Source organism: Poecilia reticulata, linkage group LG21, assembly GCF_000633615.1.
Source record: "Poecilia reticulata strain Guanapo linkage group LG21, Guppy_female_1.0+MT, whole genome shotgun sequence".
NCBI classification, from domain to species: Eukaryota; Metazoa; Chordata; class Actinopteri; order Cyprinodontiformes; family Poeciliidae; genus Poecilia; species Poecilia reticulata.
Window position 1 is genome coordinate 3,353,737 of NC_024351.1, and position 21,748 is coordinate 3,375,484.

The 21,748-nt window shown below is 37.3% G+C and overlaps 1 protein-coding gene across 2 annotated transcripts in view; it reads right to left on the reverse strand.

Moving 5' to 3' along the window:
- scara5 (scavenger receptor class A, member 5 (putative)) overlaps positions 1–21,748 on the reverse strand; it is an 81,113-nt gene that overhangs the window by 3,196 nt on the left and 56,169 nt on the right. For both annotated transcript variants that reach the window (XM_008397282.2, XM_008397281.2), the window contains exons 9-11: positions 17,592–17,699; positions 12,180–12,245; positions 2,987–3,175 (exon numbers count right to left, since the gene is read on the reverse strand). In XM_008397282.2, the coding sequence (XP_008395504.1) occupies positions 2,987–3,175; positions 12,180–12,245; positions 17,592–17,699 (363 nt within the window). The remainder of the gene's footprint in view (positions 1–2,986; positions 3,176–12,179; positions 12,246–17,591; positions 17,700–21,748) is intronic.

The window sequence follows — 21,748 nt, forward strand, 5'->3', positions numbered from 1 at the left end:
ATAAGACTTAGAATAAATTCCTGGAAGTTTGCTTTAAAAATATCACATTTAGAACATTTTTATACTTAATTATGCTTTTATAAACAGTTCAAACATTAAAAAAAAACACCCAGCTGGTTTTTGGGATTAAGTTCAAGTTTTTTAGTGCCTGGATAGTGAACGGTTTCTAAGAGCTCCAGATCTTTGAGTTAGTTACCGTTACCTAGCAACCCCAGCCAGCCCAGCCCATCACCTAGCAACCCAACTGGAGTTCCAGCAGCAGTTTACTTGGATTTAAAGTGACGGCGGCCCTAAAACAGCTCGTTCTGAAGGGAGCTCAAAATAAGCAGAACAGACTAAAATCTTATTATCTTAGAACGACTTGGGGCAAAAAAACATAATGAATATTTGTATAGCCCAAAGACTGATCCTGATTTGCCATTTTGTACCACAGTAAAAGTTTTTATATATTTCAAGTACAGATTAATAACATTAAAAGTTGAAAAAGCATCAAAAAAAGCATCWGTATTGTTTRCTTTACGTACCCTGTCCAAAACGGCCGGTCTTATGGACCTCCGATGCTCCTCTGTATCCCAGCATCCTACAGACGACGTCTCCGTCCTTTTTGTCCCAGACGTCGTCACACACYGTCCCCCATCGGCGCTCGTGAAACACCTCCACGCGACCCTCATGGGGACCCGACCCGTTCACCAAACGCACCAGAGCCTCCTGGACTGCAGAACAATGTGCACACAAACAGATGTTGTAAAAATCTGCACTTGTTTCTCTGCTGCTCCAGATATGCTGCATCCTAACTGCACACAGTCAATGTTATTCATTCCAGTGATTCTGTATTGAAAACCTTTTTGCGTTTGCTGGCTTTGAGCTCACAGATTATTTTATTTTTTGGGTTTATGAGTTTAATCGAGTAGTTAATCAAACCGATATGAAACACTGAGATACAGGCTTTTTAATGACGCATAGAGAACATATTTTTCTGTCAACAAAAGACATTCTGTTTTCCAAAAACAGCATTAAATAAAATTTGTTCTGTTTTTCTTTTTTGCTNCTAGGAAAATAATTAAGGAAATATATTTCTCTATAACAAGAAACTTTAAAGAAACCTTAAGAAATCCAAGTAGATGGTAGGAATTTAAAGCATAACAGAAAATGCATATTAAATGTTTCCTAGCAGGACATTTCTGTTTTACRAACTTTCTCATTTTAAAGAGAAATTTGATAACTTGAAGGCACCATGTGTTGAGTTTCCTCAGGATGGAAATGACATAAGTTTTTCTGGAAAGTGAATATGGAGCTTCTGSAGGTTGCGAGTGACAGCCCAGCTGTTCTATCAATGCGACCTCCGAGGATTTAGAAATAAACATTTATAGTGCTTTTTTTTTTTTCTTGCATGCTGATGCAACTTTTTGTTCACACCACGTTTGTGTCAGTTCTTCCAGAAAAGAAGTTCTGGACGACCAAAACACTGCGAGGGATTTTTAGGGGAACGCCAGGGGGTGATTTGGGAGATTTGTGTAATGATGCTAAAAGAACATTGTTGTCAACAGAAAGTCCATCAATCAAACCATTAGAACCGGGAATTTTCCACAAACACAAATACAAATTTCTTTAGCACACAAATTCTGGCTGCTCTGCTGACAGGCATGTATAATAATTTGTATGTTTCTGAGATTTGGGACAAATCCGTTCATCTTCACATCACTCCATTTCATAAGTACATCTATTAAATTGCTTGTTGACACAAATGGTAAATTAGCCAATCACATGCCGCCTACTCAAAGCGTTTGGGTAATTGGTTTGATGACCCAACACCAAAACAAGTCGTTCGTCGTTTTTAGTGTTGTTTCTGTGTTGACCAACAGCTGACTCATCAGAAAAATCCCAGAGAAAACGTGTGTTAAATTGGATCCAGTTGTTTTCATGCGAAGGGAGTCCCTTGGAAGAAGAAAATGTTTTCTTTCTGTCTTTTTCAGGTCAGAACTCTCTGAACAGACACCCTGGATGATGTAAGGCTAAACKCTGAATGACAGAAAGACAATAGATGTCACCACTGAGACCACGGTGATGACATCTGACTCACATATTCTTTCCGTTAAAACTTTAATATTAAAGCCTGATGCATTCAGGGCGCTGGTTAAGTAATACAACCCAACGGCAAAAACAGAAGAGCTCATAAAAATCAGGGACATGTCTTTTAAAAGATTACTCCATATGATGTGATTTCCAACATTTTGTCATAAACAATTATATTTTATTGGTATTTTATGAGGTAGRTTAACATACGGAAGAAGATTAGGGACACGGAGAGGAAATTATTTTGATTTTATTCTCAGAATTTTGASTTTAGACTCAGAATACACTGAAGGTTGTTCTTTTAACATCAACATTTTTGTATAATCTACATCTCTTGATGCCAAGGATTCAAAATATCAACTTCTAACACATCTGAACTATTAAATAGATAAGACTTAGAATAAATTCCTGGAAGTTTGCTTTAAAAATATCACATTTAGAACATTTTTATACTTAATTATGCTTTTATAAACAGTTCAAACATWAAAAAAAAACACYCAGCTGGTTTTTGGSATTAAGTTCAAGTTTTTTRGTGCCTGGATAGTGAACGGTTTCTAAGAGCTCCAGATCTTTGAGTTAGTTACCGTTACCTAGCAACCCCAGCCAGCCCAGCCCATCACCTAGCAACCCAACTGGAGTTCCAGCAGCAGTTTACTTGGATTTAAAGTGACGGCGGCCCTAAAACAGCTCGTTCTGAAGGGAGCTCAAAATAAGCAGAACAGACTAAAATCTTATTATCTTAGAACGACTTGGGGCAAAAAAAACATAATGAATATTTGTAAAGCCCAAAAACTGATCCTGATTTGCCATTTTGTACCACAGTAAAAGTTTTTATATATTTCAAGTACAGATTAATAACATTAAAAGTTGAAAAAGCATCAAAAAAAGCATCTGTATTGTTTACTTTACGTACCCTGTCCAAAACGGCCGGTCTTATGGACCTCCGATGCTCCTCTGTATCCCAGCATCCTACAGACGACGTCTCCGTCCTTTTTGTCCCAGACGTCGTCACACACCGTCCCCCATCGGCGCTCGTGAAACACCTCCACGCGACCCTCATGGGGACCCGACCCGTTCACCAAACGCACCAGAGCCTCCTGGACTGCAGAACAATGTGCACACAAACAGATGTTGTAAAAATCTGCACTTGTTTCTCTGCTGCTCCAGATATGCTGCATCCTAACTGCACACAGTCAATGTTATTCATTCCAGTGATTCTGTATTGAAAACCTTTTTGCGTTTGCTGGCTTTGAGCTCACAGATTATTTTATTTTTTGGGTTTATGAGTTTAATCGAGTAGTTAATCAAACCGATATGAAACACTGAGATACAGGCTTTTTAATGACGCATAGAGAACATATTTTTCTGTCAACAAAAGACATTCTGTTKTCCAAAAACAGCATTAAATAAAATTTGTTCTGTTTTTCTTTTTTGCTTCTCTTTTCATTAAATTTAGGATGACAAGTTTTGTACTGGGAGTATTTTTTAATCTGGCAGTAATTGTTAAAAACCTTCTATTTGTGAAGGTTTTTAAAATTCATATCTTCTTCTCAATCTGTAAGCATTTAAAAATTAAATATGTAAGCTAGGAAAATAATTAAGGAWATATATTTCTCTATAACAAGAAACTTTAAAGAAACCTTAAGAAATCCAAGTAGATGGTAGGAATTTAAAGCATAACAGAAAATGCATATTAAATGTTTCCTAGSAGGACATTTCTGTTTTACAAACTTTCTCATTTTAAAGAGAAWTTTTTTGGWTYTAGCTAAATATAAATGTCAGTATAAAGCAGTGTGTCCACAGTTTTTGTATTACAAGGAACAAAACTGGCAAATTTAAACTACTGGCCTGCCWCAAAATTTWAAAAAATGACTTATTGTATTACCTGCTCAATAATAAACWATTTTTTTTATGAAATCTGTAAATCATTAAAAATCTAAAACATAACCAGGGATTGTGGCAGCTGCTTTCTTAAGAGAAAAACAGATAATTTCCATCAATTGTTTTCTATTTCATTGAATTACAAGATTGTAAATAATATAACAGCAGATTTAAATTTCTTGAAAACAATAAASAAAATTAAAAAAAACATTTTAATTGATGGTTTTCATCCAACCTGAAGGTGGAGAGAGTTTGAAAAAACTCTGTARGAAAATATCCTACAAAGTAGATTTTTCAGAATAGCTTCTGAGACATTTCTGTCTTTTTCTTGCAAAATATATTTCTTCCTCTATAAAACCCCAACAAAATACATTAAATTTTGAGCGTGTGACGTGACAAATTGTGGTTTGGATACTTTTACAAAACGTGTGTCGATGGTGTTAGAATTTGCTGCGTGGATCTAAATCAGGAATTTGTGAAACTATGCACAGCTGCACCCATATAGTTGACTTGATTTAGTGAGGAGAGGAAATGAGAAAGCGAGGTAAACAGTCACACACACACGAACAAACACACAGTTTCATCATTACAGGATGTTCATCATTGAATCTGCTGACAAAGTGCTGCAGAGGAAAGTCAGACGCTCCGCAGACACGAGTCCCATCAGACCATCATAAATTCGTTTATCTCTCATTATTCTGCCAAACACTCAACAATCACCAGGCCATCATCATTTAATATCTACGATAGCTTTATGCTGTTGTATTTGCAGCATTTACTTGTTTTGTGTTACTTCCAGCACCAAGAAAATATGAGCAGAAATTAAATTTGTCATTTAATCCMTAGAAAGGAACTAAAAACAGGCGGAGTCAGTCRCACAAATCRAACTGCCTAAAATYCTCTGTCTCGGTTCGGTTGAAGTGAACTTTGAATAAATATGAGAACACCAAGCGGGTTGGAGACCGCTTCAAAAGCAGGAAGTGGAMTGTTCTGCATGGCATTCTGGGTAAATACAACCAAAACAAAAATGCTAGCCCAGTGTTAGCGGGAGAAATGACTTGAGGCTTTTTACCAAAGACAAAAGAGAAATCCTACAACTGCTCAAATCTGATGCTACTCCATCTTTGTTTYTACATTTTGTTAAGAAGTGTCTCTGTTTCTTCAGTAGTTCTTGGTATGGCRCCCCCACAGGCAAGGAGGRGAACAGGTTTTTTAATTAGTTTGGCTCGTTTGATAGTGCAGAGTGAAAGCAAACTGCAGTAGCTGAAAATGTAACAAATGTTGCAATTTAAGTCCCCAATAAAACCAAATGGACTGGACTATCAGGTGTGAAAACATCCGAGAAATCCAAGTACATGGCAGGAATTTAAAATACAACAGAAAATACATGTCAATATTTCCAAGCAGCTTCTTTTTGTGAAATATTTAAACCTATTCTCTGCACAATCCACAATATATTTTAAGAATATCAAATCTTTCTTCTGTTAAACTTGCAACAACATGCTCCAGGAGAATAAAATAACAAAATATGCAGAAATCAAGAGGAAAATCATAACCTAGACATCATAACAGAGCACGAGGATACATACATCAGCAAAKCATTTAAAAAAACCACGGCAGAATGAACATAAAACCAGTTGGTCATAACATTTACTGTAGCCATGATGGAAAACAGACGTAGGAGATTTAATCTTAAAAAATAAATACTTCTGAAAGCAATTATACCAAGAAAAAAAAWAWATAAAATCTGCAGACCAACAGCACGCATGTTCACCTCGAAGCCCAAATAAAACTTCACCATAAAACACGAGCGTTACCTAATTTAGACACAACAAGCTTCACAACTTCGTCTGAATAACGAGGGATTTCATGGGATGTAAAAAATGTTTTAGCTCGGGAAAAGCTTGCTGAACGCGCTCCAAGTGCTGATGGTCGTCCAGAGCGCTTTAAGCCCCAGAGGCCCGGCGAGCTGCAGCGAGCAGAACCAGGATAATGCCAGAGCATGCAGGAATCGCATATTACTAATGTTTATCTGGCATGCTGCAGGGGTTTGGGCTGGACGGGACTAAACGGCTTCAGGAGAACAGCTAACTACCTCCATCTGCTCATAAAGTCGTGTTTTATTCAGAGTCCCTTTAAAGTTTCATCTTCAGTGAATCGTCTTTCTGTTTGTGGCGCTGAAGCTGCTTTTAATGCGACATTTGACAACTTTTCCACTTTATAACATCACTTTAGGATAACTCTAAAGTGAAATGTATTAGTTTTACTGAACATGACCTGCTGCCAACAGACGAAAACTGTACTAAAGTAGGAACAGCAATAACATATTTATACACAAGTAAAAGTAAAAAGTAGCCGTTCGAGTAATTAGTCAAGCAGCAGTTAAAATGCCACTCAAAACATCTGATTTAATATTTAAAAATAATGTTATCAGAGAGACAAAAACGCAACATTATGTCCAAATTATGATATTTGAAAGAATAACATTTTTAAAAATTAATGCAAATGAATAAGATTACTTAATAGATCCAGACAGCACTTTTCCAAGTCTTAAGAAAACTATGAAACTAATACTTACAGTTAGTAATGGAAATATACTGTATGCCACACCAATGGTGTCCAAGGTGCGGCGCGTGGGCCGTTTGTGGCCCTTAGTCTGATTTTTTTGTGCCCCCCCCAATGGCGGTTGAATGGACTTTATATTTTTAGTCAGGATACAAATATCTTGTACATAATGTTGAGTACGACAAAATATTCGTCTTTTTACAACCAAACTTTTACAGTAAGTAGAATCACGCTTATCCGGACACTTTGACTGAAAAGCTGACTGAACTAAACTTTTTTTTAAATTCATTAAATTCGGCTAAATGCAGCAAGCCTTTTTTTTTTTTTTTAAATAGAAAGTAACTCAAATCCTCTTTTTAAAACTGAGATTAAATTTGTTAAAGCAAATTTAACAAATTTAAATTTGTTAAATTTAAATTTGCAAATTTAAATTCAATTCAAGAATTGAATTGAATTCTAGTTTTCAAGAATTTGAAAACTAGATATTTTTTTCAGGGGCTGCACAGTTGGTAGAGCTGTTGCCTTGCAGCAAGAAGGTTATGGGTTCRATTCCCRGTCTTTCTGCATGGAGTTTSCATGTTCTCCCTGTGCATGGTGKGTTTTCTCCGGGTACTCCGGTTTCCTCCCACAGTCCAAAAACATGACTGTCAGGTTAATTGGCCTCTCCAAATTGCCCCTAGGTGTGAGTGTGTGTGTGCATGGTTGTGTGTCCTGTGTGTCTCTGTGTTGCCCTGCGACAGACTGGCGACCTGTCCAGGGTGACCCCGCCTCTCGCCCGGAACGCTAGCTGGAGATGGGCACCAGCAACCCTCCTGACCCCACTGAGGGACAAGGGTGAAAGAAAATGGATGGATGAAGATATTTTTTCAAATTCAATTTGAAAAAATATATGTATGTGCAAATATGCTGTATGTGCACATTTGCACATACAGAAAATGTGCAAAACCTTTTTAAACTTTCGAAATAGGATAAATAATATAAAAATAAATACACAAAAAATATCCTGACTTTATTTGCTTGGTTTTATGAAAATAATACTCAAGTAAAAGTAAAAAGAGTGTAGTAAAACTACTGCCAGAAGAACATTTTTTCCAAAAACTGTAAATGTAAATACTCCTCCGCTGTTCAAACAGTTGATTAAACATTAAATCCACTCGTCATAACATGAAACCGCTGACATCAGTTATCAATCTGCCAGACTCTTCAGCTGTCAGGGAAAAAATCACCAAGTCAGAAGCTCAAAATGCAAAGCAAAAATGAGTGTTTTGTTCCACACAGGGGGAGTAAATCCTTTTAAGGACAAATATTGGGCTTCAGTCTCTGTTTCTAATGTTTGTTAACCTGATTCTGCGAATCAAACGCGCTCCTACAGGTCTCCTTTTAAGTAATCCAATCAGCCTCTGGGAAATTTCAGGGAGATTCGTACATCATGAAACGATTACCATGTGTTTACCGACTCCATAAGCCAATATTTAAGAACTTAATATGAAGCAGAGCTTTATTTCCATGGTTGAGTAACAAAACAATAACAAGGTTAGCAATCTGCAGCTTTAGGAAAATACCACTTCCTCCTCTTCAAACATTTGTGCAGAAATTGTTTTAAAAACACGTTTAAAAGCTTCACATTAGACGTCTTAGAGTCTAATGTAAACTGCAGACATTGAATTTATATACAATAGTTCACAAAACTATGCAGATCAGGTTTCTGTAATGTACGAAGTGAGGCTCTGATAAATCACAAATCAAAACTTTTTGACATTTACTCTGGATAATTCAACTGAAAAAGAGGGCGATTTGTTTGAAGCATAAATGAAAAAGAAAAAATCTAATTATTTATAAAAAGAGAAGAAATCAGGCAGGTGAAGCTTTAAGAAACAGAGAAGGAATGACTGGAAAATATGTAGAATAATGAGGATATTGCAGCATTTCTCCAAATTTTATGAAAAGTTGCTTTCTAGTATTATAAGAGAACACAGTTGTAAGTAAAAAATAGTTTTACTTTTCTAAAAAACATTCTGCGATTAAATAGAATGGTAAAATAGCTTCTTGAGACTGATTGAAAAACAACATAACAAAAACTTTTAGCTTCTTTTTCCTGCTTATTTGCTTGTCTGCAAAGTTAAGATGTAGTTTTATTTAAAAACTGATTCCAGAAACTCTACAATACCCACAAACCAAGACATTTTTACGGTAAAAAAGACGTACAAACAATAAAAACAGCCAAAGTGAAAGAAGGAGTTCATGGAGAATCTAAAACTCAGAAATCTGAGACGGAGATTTTTAAAAATCCTGGTTTTTCAGCAGCTCGTCATAATTTGATCCTCTCAGTGACACAATGTTCTGTGAAACTGGCTGATTTTATATTAACATCCAACACGTGTGAATGAACTCAAGCACTTTCTCAGGTCAAATTCATGCTTTGAAGTGCAAAAAGATCCAACTGAAAAATCTAATAATAAGTCTCCCATATGAGCGTCGTGACAGAAAAACGCCCGACGTCGTCACTTGATATTTCTCACTGCCTACCGCATGCAGACTCGGACCATTTTCCTTTTGGTGAAACCTCAAACGCGCGCGTCCTGTTAATGATGTGAGGAGAGAACTGATCTCTGACGGTTTATGTGGCTGAGAGATCAAGACCTTCTGATGCGAGCGCCGCCCCACGACGCATGCAGGACATGCAGAACAGCTGCGATGATGTAATGAAGGAGGAAATATCTGAAGGAAGAGAGGGGAAAAAAGCTGAGCCTCGGCTACGTCCAGAGGAGTTGATTTATGGCATCTGCACATACTTAATAGTTCTCAAATTTTATCCATTAACACACGCAGTCCATCATAATCTCCTTTAAATTGAGTACTGACAAGAAAAACAGAATGGTTGCTATGGAAACTTGGTGACTCGGACAAGATTTTTTTTATCTGCCATATTTGACATCCTTCTCACTGTAGAAGGTTACGAGGTAAACTTGGGTCTTTCTGTAGCCGCGCTTGTCAAAGAAACAGATGTTACTTAAAACACGGCAGAAGCATGTTCTCTCCACTTGGGTTGCTAGGTAACGGGCTAGGCTAGGCCGGGGTTGCTAGGCAACGACGATGCAGCGTGACTCAATCATTGCTAGGTTTTTAACCAAAAAACATAAACTTTTTGCTAAAAAATGGCTGGGTGTTTGTAGGAGCAGTTGAGAACCAAATGGAAGAACAAAAATGCACAAAATGTGAATTTTGTGTAATTCGTCCATTTTCAAGGAAACAGCAATTTTTGAAAAAAAAAAAAAAAAGAGTTAAATTTTTGCACTAGGATGAGGTTGTTTTTCCAGCTGTACCAAAATGAGTGTATTTGTACAGGAATGGAAAAACGTTTTAAACATCACGAGTCTCACGATCAACACCTGGATGGTTCTACTGGTGGAAGAGACAGGAAGTGGTAGGATGATGTTTCTTAATGACTTATCATATGAAGAAACTTATTCAATTCTGGTTCTTACTTAATGAAAAAACTGCAATTTGAAAAATTGTGTTGTTTTCTTTTTTTTACATTTGCAGAATATCAACAAAGTTTTCTGCAAGTCTGTAACGGAAACGCAACTTCTGACCAACTCAAACAGAAAAGCATAAACTAACAACAAAATGCTCCAAGTATTTTGTGACACTGGATTTTTCCTCCATTAAACAAATCTCATATTGAAAGTTGGATTTTTATCCTAGCGGGATGCTGGGCACAATTCTGCTAAGGCGCTAACGGCGGAGCTAATTGCTCATTTAGCACGTTTGCTAACTTTGAAAATGTTTAGCGAACTTAGCTTCCCTTAAATACATTTTCTGGATAAATTTTAAAGATCTAATTTGCTTGTTTGTTTTATAAACTTTCAGTTGATTAAAGTTCAAGTTCAAGTTTTTTGGTTACATTTTTTAAGTAGTTTATTTTCATGCTCTTATTTTGAAGTAGGTGAAGACAGATCCATTTCCTCTCCTCACTTTCTTCTCTTATGAAACGCATTAACTTATCTTCTACCCAGAATGCATTGCTGTAGAACTACAGGTAGTTCAGCTGTACACAGCTTAAAATATAAGTTTATAAATAAGAAAACACAAGAAATAAAATAAAACAGAAATTAAGACCTTTCAAGCAACAATGAACGGAGAAATTAATAAATATGGGAAGATCTTTCAAACAAAATAAAACCAAACACCATTTATATTTTAGCTTTAAAGTATCAAGACATGTTTAATGAAACCTGCTGGAAGGTGAAGCAACCGTCCATAAGAGAAAACCTAAACCACTTCAGCAGTTATGCAGCATATAACCAGCTATTTGAGGGTTCTGCTGTTTACATTGTGTCTGAAATTGTGTAAATTAAACTCCAGGCTAGACGAAAACGTCCACATAAAACATAAACTCACAACGTTCCAATTTAGAAGCAAATATAACCTACAACAGACTTTCAAGTAGCTTTTTTTTTTTTTTTTGCAACAACAATAAGCAAAATTTTAACATAATAAAATATCCAAGAGCTCAATTTTATTATTGTCCTTGATCTTCAAACTAGCATGATTTAGTGAGTCTGCAGCAGCTTTTCTGAATGCATCCAAACACTGGAGAGTCCATTACTGCCCCAGTGGGCGAAATAACGAAACCGCAGAGGGAGACTCGTCATTACAGAAGCGATGTAATCGTTCTGGGAGATTAAAGCAACAACCTCTGCTCCACTGGCCCAACATCTGGATGCATTAGAGCCCATGTAGCTGCTGGAGATCCTCACCAGCATCATTCATCACTGAAACAGAGGCGACTCTCAGATGAGGGAATAAAACTGCTTCACTGATTCTGGAATAATATGATTAACAATTAAGCACTTCATTTCTGATGAAAAAAGTAGATCTGATGCAACATTTAGATTCATAAAAGTACTTCAGAGGTCAATTGGTGTCTCCGTCCAAAACAGCCGAATTTCTTAAATTATAAGAAAAATAAGCAAGAAAAATTTCAACTGAGCCTATTTGCACAAAGACGATTTCATTCGAAAATAAAGTATAATTTAATAAATGTGCTCAGAAATATACATCGTTTAACACTGATATTCATACAGCACATAAATATACAAATATAAATATGGAGTCGAAATCAAATTCATTTTATTCTAATTTGGATTTGATCTGAATGTTTATTAGCTAGGGCTGCAGTGGTGCAGTTGGTAGAGCTGTTGCCTTGCAGCAAGAAGGTTCTGGGTTCGATTCCCGGCCCCGGTCTTTCTACATGGAGTTTGCATGTTCTCCCTGTGCATGTGTGGGTTTTCTCCGGGTACTCTGGTTTCCTCCCACAGTCCAAAAACATGACTGTCAGGTTAATTGGTCTGTCTAAATTGTCCATAGGTGTGAGTGTGTGGGGTTGTGTGTCTCTGTGTTGCCCTGCGACAGACTGGCGACCTGTCCAGGGTGACCCCGTCTCTCGCCCAAAACGTTGGCTGGAGATAGGCACCAGCAACCCTCCCGACAAACTAAGGGACAAGGGTGTCAAGAAAATGGATGGATGGAAGTTTATTAGCTTAAACTTTTAAACTGAGTTTGGAATTGGATCTCATCTTGATCTGTTTTGAATTGTTGCCACATGATTAAATTAAATTTAAATACATTGGAGTCGTTTTGAACCAGCCAGTTCTCACCTGTTCGTTCTCCTCTGTCGCCTCGATCACCTTTATCCCCTCTGAAGCCTCTGTCTCCTCTGTCACCTGCAAACAATCACCAGAAAAAACTGTAAATAACTTTGAAATGACATGCGTAGAATGATTAAAACAGAGAAAACACAATATACTACAAAGGCAAAGCAACAAACACCAAATAATACAGAAGAGTCTGCAATTTTTGAGCAACACAGAAACTGAAAAAGCCACAAAATTTTCTAAGCAGTGATAATTAAACCTCATTAAATATTAGTTCAATCATTAAAGGTTCCTTTTCTACAATATTTTCTTTATTTCAAACCCTTTTTCTCTCCTTTCAGCTCTTTGGGATATTTTTACCAGAACCATTTTACATAAGCAGCCCTGTAATTGAGAAAACAGGCGTGAAACGTAGAAATTAGAGGGCTACGCATGTGAATCTGCCTTCAGAGAGCTTTACCAGAAAAACAGAAACCAGAAGAGAATTATATTGGAATATTGGGGCATAAATGTTGATCTATAGCTTAAAAAGTGTAAAACCACCAAATCAGAGGAGGGAAAATACCCTTCATTTTGGTTGTTGTAAATATATGACGCATTTACCCACAAATGTCACTGCAATCAACAGCTTGGAGGCAACTCACTTCTCATTTGTTTTTATTTAAAAATAAAGTCCTTTGCCAAAATGGCAACGGCTTGTTGCTAGCTCTCCGCAGCGAGGCTCAAAACCACAAGGCTGCTCCTGCCATCAAACTATACGGGGATTAGCAGAAACTGGGAATCTTTCCCAACTTTAAATTGATTTTCTTTTAAATCGCAGCGCGGCGGTGTAGGTGTCAGCGGAGGTGGCCCTCAGGCCCACCAGCCATGTTTTACAGCCGGTGTTTGGTCCGACCGGGCGGACACACCCTGCCTGTGACGCGCAGAGCTGTCAGGGCTGGATGCATTTTCACCACATCCTTAACAACTAAAATATACAGCAGGGGAAACACAAACACACCATAAGCTACTGCTGAGCCACAAAATACAGACAGCAACCGGATTTAAGAGCCACCAAGTCGGTTTGGATTTCAGCGGCGCTGAAAGACGTTTGAAATCAACATGTTGCTGTAGCTTTTAAAATAGTATTTGAAATGTTCAGACAGCGTTATTAACACGAGGGATTTATTTAATGGCTAAAACCAAAGTTACTATCTTAGGACCTGAAGAGGAACGATGCAGAGTCAGCAGCTAGAAACGAATGATCAGGTCTGAATCTTCATACACTTGAAATAAGACAAAACTAACCGGTTACTTTTAAGTCAATAATTCCTTAATAATTAAAAAAATTACTTATTCCATTGGCAGATATGTATTAAATGAAATAATCTGCCAGTGGATTGTTATTATTTACTAGAATTTGGTTGCTAGGTGACGGGCTGGGCCTGGCTGGCGTTGCTAGGTAACAGCACCAGTGGAACTAGAACTGGGTTGCTAGGTGACGGGCTGGGCCTGGCTGGCGTTGCTAGGTAACAGCACCAGTGGAACTAGAACTGGGTTGCTAGGTGATGGGCTGGGCCTGGCTGGCGTTGCTAGCAACAACTTCCTGATTATTTCTTACTTATCTTATGGTCACCTGATCATCCTCTACCTCTTCCAAACTGATTAGTTTTTACTGTTTAAGAAATTAGAACGATCTTTATATTTTGTTGTAATATTCAATGAAATCGTTCATTCATTCAAATGATTTAAACCCAAAGAGCTGTTCTGAAGCGAGTCTTTCCATGTTTTCTTTAATAATCCTGGGTTAATGACTGCAACATGTGGTCATGATTTGCAACAATCGGACATTTCCTTTTATTTTGGCGGGTCACATTAAGGACAGGAGAGATATCTGCTGGTGAAATTTGCTGTCTACGTGTGTGATGGCTTAAAGTCTCTCACTGTGAAATGTTTCAGCTGTTCCAGGTGAAACAGCTGCTGTTTGGAATAAAACAGCCAAAGATTTCCCAAACAAAACTTTATTTAATTCCCTAAATATGATTTAGTCATCTCCCAGTTGGGATGAGTTCTGGCTTCCTCTATTGACTTTCTTTTTCTTTTTTTTGGCCCAATTAATCTTATAATTGTGATTGAAAAGACTTTAAAATTTTTTTTTTAATTATCTAATAAATCTGAGACGTCTCGTTTCCTGCTTGTTGCTCATTGGTTAGAAACATTAGATGTAAAACCTCCTTTATTGATACAAAATGGTGTCATTAGAGGAGGATATGCTGTTCCTTTTTTCTGAGCACATCTTTAAAGAAGTCTGAACCAACGTTCGCCAAATGTGTTTGGGAGAATACGAACTTCCAGATGTCTGCTTTGCTTCTGCAGCAGAAATACAAATGAAGGAATGCAAGTCGGCCAGCGCTGCAGGAAACGAGCCAAAATGTAAAAGCTAAGCAGGAAATGCGCCAGAGGTTTTTAATTCTGGATTATAATTTGTGTCATCCATTAGAGTCATTTTTAATTTAGATTAGGACGTCGCAGTTTTCCAAACCATGCTATGTCTGGTTACGATAGCTGAATTTTTGGTGGGCATGCAATAATTTTGCTGCGCTAATGGAAGCCATTGTGCAATAAAAAGTTGCTGCGACTCAAATTTGCAATGTCAGGAATAAGTGCAAAGATTAAATTAAAAACATATGAAACTGTTTGGGTAAAACAGAATCAGTCCAGTAAAATCTTGTAGTTGACCAAGGTCTAATAGTCCATCTGGTCCGGACCTGGACTGAGGTCAAAACCAGTTAATGACCAGGATCCACATACAGAAAGACATATCAATTATATCCAATGGAAGCAGCTTTAGATGCCCAAATTAAAAAAATAACGTCGGCGTTGAGAGTTGTTCTCATTGTTGGACCATAACTAAATGAAAGGAACAAAAAGTTTTCTTAAAGAGCTCTTGGTGAACTGTGGGACTGAACATTGGACATTTCAACTAAACCAGCAGTGATTTGCAGCAGCTGTTGGCTGAACACACAAACACTAAAAAAACACAAACACTACCACTTTTGGGAACTTTGTTTTTATTTGAACAGCTCAGCAGGCGATGCTGGATTTCGGGTAATCTCTGCAGTTTTTGGGCTCTGCAGATTTGACGAAGCCAAAAAAGACAAAAACAAGACAGATAAGGTGTAGCAGGAATGCTTTTCTATTGTCGAGTTCGAGATTAGATCATTAAAAGTTGGATAAATGTGCAGAAAAACTGTGGAGTCCAGACACTCCAGAAACTAAAAATACAACCTGAATACGAGTCATCCTGGACTAATAAACATAGATAAGATTATCACAAAAGAAAATAACCAGCATTAGAAGAACCAGCTGCAATAAGTTTATAAAACTTTCATCTTCAAGGAAGTATAACTCCCAACTCTATTTATATAAAAATTAACATTTCGAGCGACTCTGTCTGTGATGAATATAAACACCTAATAATGTCGGAAAGTAAAATATTAATCTGAGCAAAACAGGAAATGTAAGATTATTCATTGTTTATGTTTTTATTGGAATGAAAAGCTCTAAAAGTTTTAAATCCAGGGAAACTTTCACTGTGACGTTTGAGTAATTATGAGGCAGCTGAACAGCAATCAGATCAGCAGGGACAGCTGCTGCGGTGGAGCAACAATGATGTGGATGTTGAAATAATTAGAGTTTCCAATCCTGAGCAGAAATCAGTTGCACCTGCTGGGAACTGCAGAAGTGTTAACATTTTTTTAGTTTCCGCTAAATCCCTATAAAGTTTTATTTCACTTCACAAAGCCATTTGAGGACTGGGTCCTGAATGTCTTTTGGAGGAAAGCCTGAAAAGATTCGAAGGATGAACATGTTTCCAAATTTCAAGTGTGAGTTGTGAAACGTAGAGAAAGAAGATATTTTCTTTTGTGAGGTTGTTAAAATGAAATCTAAAGTAGCTCCTGTAGCTCTGGAGAAAAAAAAGCCATAAAGTAGTCAGGCAAGTTTACAACATGTAATGTTATCCACATACAATCTTAAAGACACAGCAACAAATTTAATATAAACAAGTATAAAACTTAACTCTCACTTGCACTATAAAGTGGTTTTTACACTCAAAAAGCTTCCTTTAAGTACAAAATAAAGTTGAATGTTTCCCAGGTTGGCTTGGCATGAATCAAAGTTTGGATTTTGAACACAAATTGGTTTGCAAGGTTTTAAGATTTCCTTCACAGCCTTGGCGAGCCACAAACCACATACGTGCTGAGTTTAACTGCTGGTGAAAAGCTGGTTCATCCGGGCTCCCAGTGTTTCTTTCCCTTGGTTGACGCTCAGTAAAATACAGTTACAACTCTCCCATCTGAAATTAAGTTCACGGGTTTTAAAAATGTTAATATATTCTGTAAATGTAGTTTTGGGTTCAGTTTGGAGGCATTAATGGTTTGTTTGTTTGCTCTCTGGCCACGTTACACGAGCTCAACCCAATATCTCAATAAAAAAGATTAGCAGATTTATTTATGTCACTAATTCAAATCTAAAAGCGGAAATTATTATATAACACATCTTTGGTTACATTTTACAACTTGCAGATAAAATTCAGCTAGAGGAAATGTTAATATTACTCAAAACCAATTAAAAAGTAAAATAATCAGTAAAATGACCAGCGTACTTAACAGACGTCCAACAGAGAGTCAGAAAGCACATTACAATAAAGTTGAGTGGAAGGAAAACATGTGGAGGTGTTTAGCAATAATCAATAAATCAGTTAATTGGATTGTAACTTATAATTTCTAGTTGCATGCTTGTTTGTTTTCATCGTCTCTCTCTGTCTACCAAACAGACTGGATGACACATCATCTGACTTTCCTTCTCGTTTCCACGGTAACGGACTCAATTTGGGGAACGACAAAGTGATTTCGCTCTTTAATCTCATCTAATTCAGGAAAACCTTATTTGTTACGCTCATCTTTGTGACTGCAAAAACCTAAACTGTGGAGATTAAGTACAGATTAATGGGATTAACATAAAAGTTATCTGGGCAAATATGTAACATCGTATGAATAAAGTCATAAAATGTTACTATTAAAGTTTTCCACCAGCTAAAATCAGAGGTTAGCATTTATGCTAAATAAATGTCATTGAATAGTGAATAAAAGTGAGGAAAAAATGCTAAAATTCAATGTTTCTTTGCATAATTTGAAGCATTTCCTGTGGTTTTACAAAGTGGATCCCTGGCTAGAAGCTAAAGCTCAGCAGGGGGCCACAGCATGGAAACATTTGGGAAACCCCGGCTTAAAGGATGCAAGCTGCATGGGTTATAAACGCAGTAATTGCAGTAAAAAGTGGGTGAAAGGTCAAATCTGAAGTGATTTTATGCACTGCATTGCATAGCTAGAACAATAAGACCAACGCCTCTCTGCAGAGATTAGATTATTGTACCTTTAGGCCCAACTGGTCCGGGTTCCCCCTTCTCTCCCCGTGGACCATCGGCCCCATGGGGTCCTTGCACGCCGCGGGGGCCTTGCATTCCCTTCTCTCCTGCAAATCCTGCAGCAAGAACAAACAAATAAACAAACACAAAGCTGTAAACACATATTATGATCTAAACGTGACCTACTATGCTTCCTTGAACAAGTTATGATAGCTCTATACCAGGGGTGTCCAAACGTTTGGCAACATTGGCCAGATGACCAAAGTTGAAAGCATTAAATACGTTAAGCCTGCAATATAAGTGTAAGTTTTTGTTTGTTTGTTTGTTTTGTAATTTTTGTCAGTTAATTTAGTCTAGAAAATCTTTTAGTTGATTCCCAGCAATGAAAATGAGAACTTTCTTCAAAAAACACTTCTTCTTATTAACCAAGTTTGATGCAATAGTTAATGTCCCACAGTCTTACTTTGAGTCAAAAGTCACTGGAGGTTAACAGCTCGACTTACCAAGAAATTAAAAGTGAACAAAAACAGCTGTTCAAAGAAAAATGCTCTGTGCTTGCTAACCGTTTTTGTTGAAGAAGACAAAATTGGTCATTTTCACACTCGCATGTGAAAATGGCTGCAAACAAATGCACAATTATGAAACTGCACATCTTTGAAAAGCATTAGCAGAGCATCCTACACAACCAACAAGAATGCAGAAAGTTGTTTCCGGATGGTAAGTCATCCAAAGACAACAAAACATTTGCCTGTTCCAGCAGCTATTGTACAGCACATACAGCAGGAAAACCAGCTGACCAACTATGCTGGGGTTCTGCTTGGGTTGCCAGGTAATTGGGCTGGGCTCGCATGGGGTTGCTAGGTAACGGTACAATGTCGTTACATTCGGAAGGTTTTTGAAACAGCTCGTTCCAGAAGCCATAAAGCATTAATGTATTGCCAGTAAATGCCTGGCTGGTTTTTTTAAGTACTTGTGTTGCTTTTAGAAACAGTTGAGACCCAAATTCAAGTAGAATAGTTTGCAAAATGTGACTTTTGCCTAAGAAGTCCCATTTAAAGGTGTAGTCAGTTTCTTGGACAAAGCCAACGAAGTGGAAAACATGTAAAAAACAAAATCTAGCACTACAATTTGAAGAATGCTATATAAAACTAACACTGTGAAGCACTGATTTCCAATCTCTGTGGAAAATGATAGAAACTGAGGCCAACAGGACATGTTTCCAAGCCCCCGCATCTTATTGTTTATATGGAAGATTTGGGTTTGAAAACAATGGTAAAGTTTTCTGTGACCTACGCCAAAACACCAATTCCTCTCCCATTGTTCCTTTCAAAACTGCGGCACAAACTAAGAACGTTTTTTGTAAGCAAATATCTCTAAGTTAGTTAATGACTTATTGATTGCAGCTCTGAAGTCAACACAATCATTTTCAAATGTCTCTGTGCCCTGATTTGCGCCGACTGCACAGTTGTGACTGCTCTGAATGTGAGTGAAATAATTGGGCTAAAAGCGTTAGAACCAGAAAGGCACAATAAACCAATGATGGATGATGTCATGTAACTCAACGAGATTCAACAACCCGCTAAGAAAATGCTATCAATCACAGTTTGGATCCAGAGCAGAAGTGTTCTGCAGGTCGGTCCAACTGGATCGCTTAGCAAGAGGAAAGAGGCTGGATGTGATGAAAGACTCGTTGGCTTCAAGTGGAGGAACATAAGTGCGTCTGGTGTGATGTATAAACAAATTGTCTTCATCCGACACCGTTGGAAGGGAAACAGCCTGCAGAGCTGAAAACGACGACTCTAAGGTCAACGCGCTTCCCACCAACTTCCTGCACAAGACTTATAACCTTACTGTGCTTTGACAGGAAACTCCTTTCTTACCAGGAAATGCATTTTAGGTCAACGAAGCAAAACATCGACGTTTTATTTCATATTGTAAGCATGCATGTTTTTGTTTACTGGTGGAGGAAAATGGCCGCCCATGTTGTCCCTGACTCACCCTGTGCAAGGTAACAATGAGCAATATACTGGCTTCAATTGATATCCATACTTTTTCCAACTTATTGGACTGTAGTTGCACCGATCTGCACTGTAAATATTTGGGTTTGAACCCGGACTTGAATGTATTGGATCGAATTGTAATGGGACCATACTGGAAAGAAACACTCGCCAAATATCATGCATGTGAATTTCAGATGGACATATTTCCAAAGGAAACATTTGGAAATAGTTTGGAAATTCAGATATCAATTTCTCATTAAAATAAGTCCTCAGTTTATCCAAACACTGTTATGAGAAGCTAAACATTCACCAACACCAGGCTTTTACATTGGAATAAAAAATAAATACACTTTTGGCTTTTTCTTGTTTCAACATCTCACAAACAAAATCCATGTGTTTTATTGGGATTTTATGAAATATTCTAACTCAAGTTAATGTATAATGTGTGAATTTTGAAACTTTTTACAAATGTGCACTTTTAAAATCTGAAACCCCTAAATAATTCTTTTGAAGTCTCCTAATCAGAAAACAGTCGACTTGTAAGTGAACATTTCTATGTCTGATGTAAAGCTAACGCTCTACATCACAGCATCGCTCATGGTGACACACGGTGGTGGCAGCATCATGCCTTTAAGTGCTTCAACAGGGACTGGGAAACTGAACAACTGAGGACAGAGGCAGCATGAGCCTATGCTAGCAGCAGCGCTAATAGCAAAGCTAATTTTTCGTTTAGCACTTTAGCATTTTTGCTAACTTTTAAAATGCTTAGCATACTTAGCTTCCCATAAATATAATTTTCCAGCTAAAACCTGAAAGGCTAATTTACTTGGCTGTTTTGTTAACTTTCAGTTGAATAAAGTTTGACATTTGGGTTGAGATTTATTTCAAACAGAAAACACAAAGAAACAAAATAAAACACAGACAAGATGTAAACATAAAGACAATATCCAAGGAAGTTAACAAACATGTAAATTATAACATCAAATTTCAATTCGTGCTTGAGGGTTGCAGTCTTTTAAGGGCAGATATAATTTAGCATTAGCGCATTTAGCGCTTTAGCATTAGTTTCTGCTAAATACAGTGTTGTTGCGGTACTTTATTGTTAGCATAGCTAATGCTTATGATTAGTGCTTAGCGCAGCTAGCTTTTTTATCAATTTAATATGCCAGCAATTCCCAAAAAATTGACAAAATTAATAAATAAAATAGATTAATTTAGAATCAGTTTCTCAATCTGGAGTTATAGAAGCATAGCTCAAAGAACGTTAGCCATCATCAGTGGAAACATTTTGGTGAAAAAAGTCAGCCTTGTTTTTGTCCCCTTGCTTTTATTTATTCTTCATAGCTATTTTTGATCGGAAATGTAACAATACACAGCCGATTTTACAGTAAACGATTATTGCAAACCACCAAAGATTGAGTCAAAGTAAAAGCAGTAGGAGGTAAAAAAGGCTTTTGACCTCAGGGATAAACAAACGATGTTTCTGATGAGAAAAAACAGCTGCAAGAACGACTTATGTTTGTTGACAAAACACGGATCATTTAAATTGTGAAGCTTTATGCAGCTTTAATGTTCGTATTCATCACTGGACTGATGTCTAATGCATCTGCCAGGTTTTTCTTTTTGCGTCAGCAGCAGCTTTCGTGTTATGCTGCAATGTATTCATAAGTTTCTCAGCCACAAAACAAACAAAACACAGATATAAATAAAACACTTTGTTGTTTCATCCAGATAGGTTTTTCAAAGAACTGTAGAGGTTAAAGCAGTTAAAGTAGCCAAACGACTGAATTTTTAAACATGCCAAAAACTTAATATGCAGCTGCTTTGCATAAGGCTGTAGGCTTTAAGTAATCAGATGATGTTGAAGGCATTTTGTTAAGATAAGGTTGGCCTGCAGCAGCGTGTCTGGTCGGGATAAGAGACAAACAACCCGGTGGTTCAAAGTTTCCTTCAGAAGATGATTGAGGTTGCATGTCTGTCGCGTTTTACAAGGTTCCCAGATCTGGTTTTATTCCAAAAATCCAGACCATCAGGAGGCTTTTACTTACGTAAAACACCAACAGATGTTAAACTAGGCTTTTGATTAATTGTGGACCACATACTATTTCAAATTGTGACTTTGCTCTGATTTCAGTTTTCTTCAAAACAACCTTATATATATATAT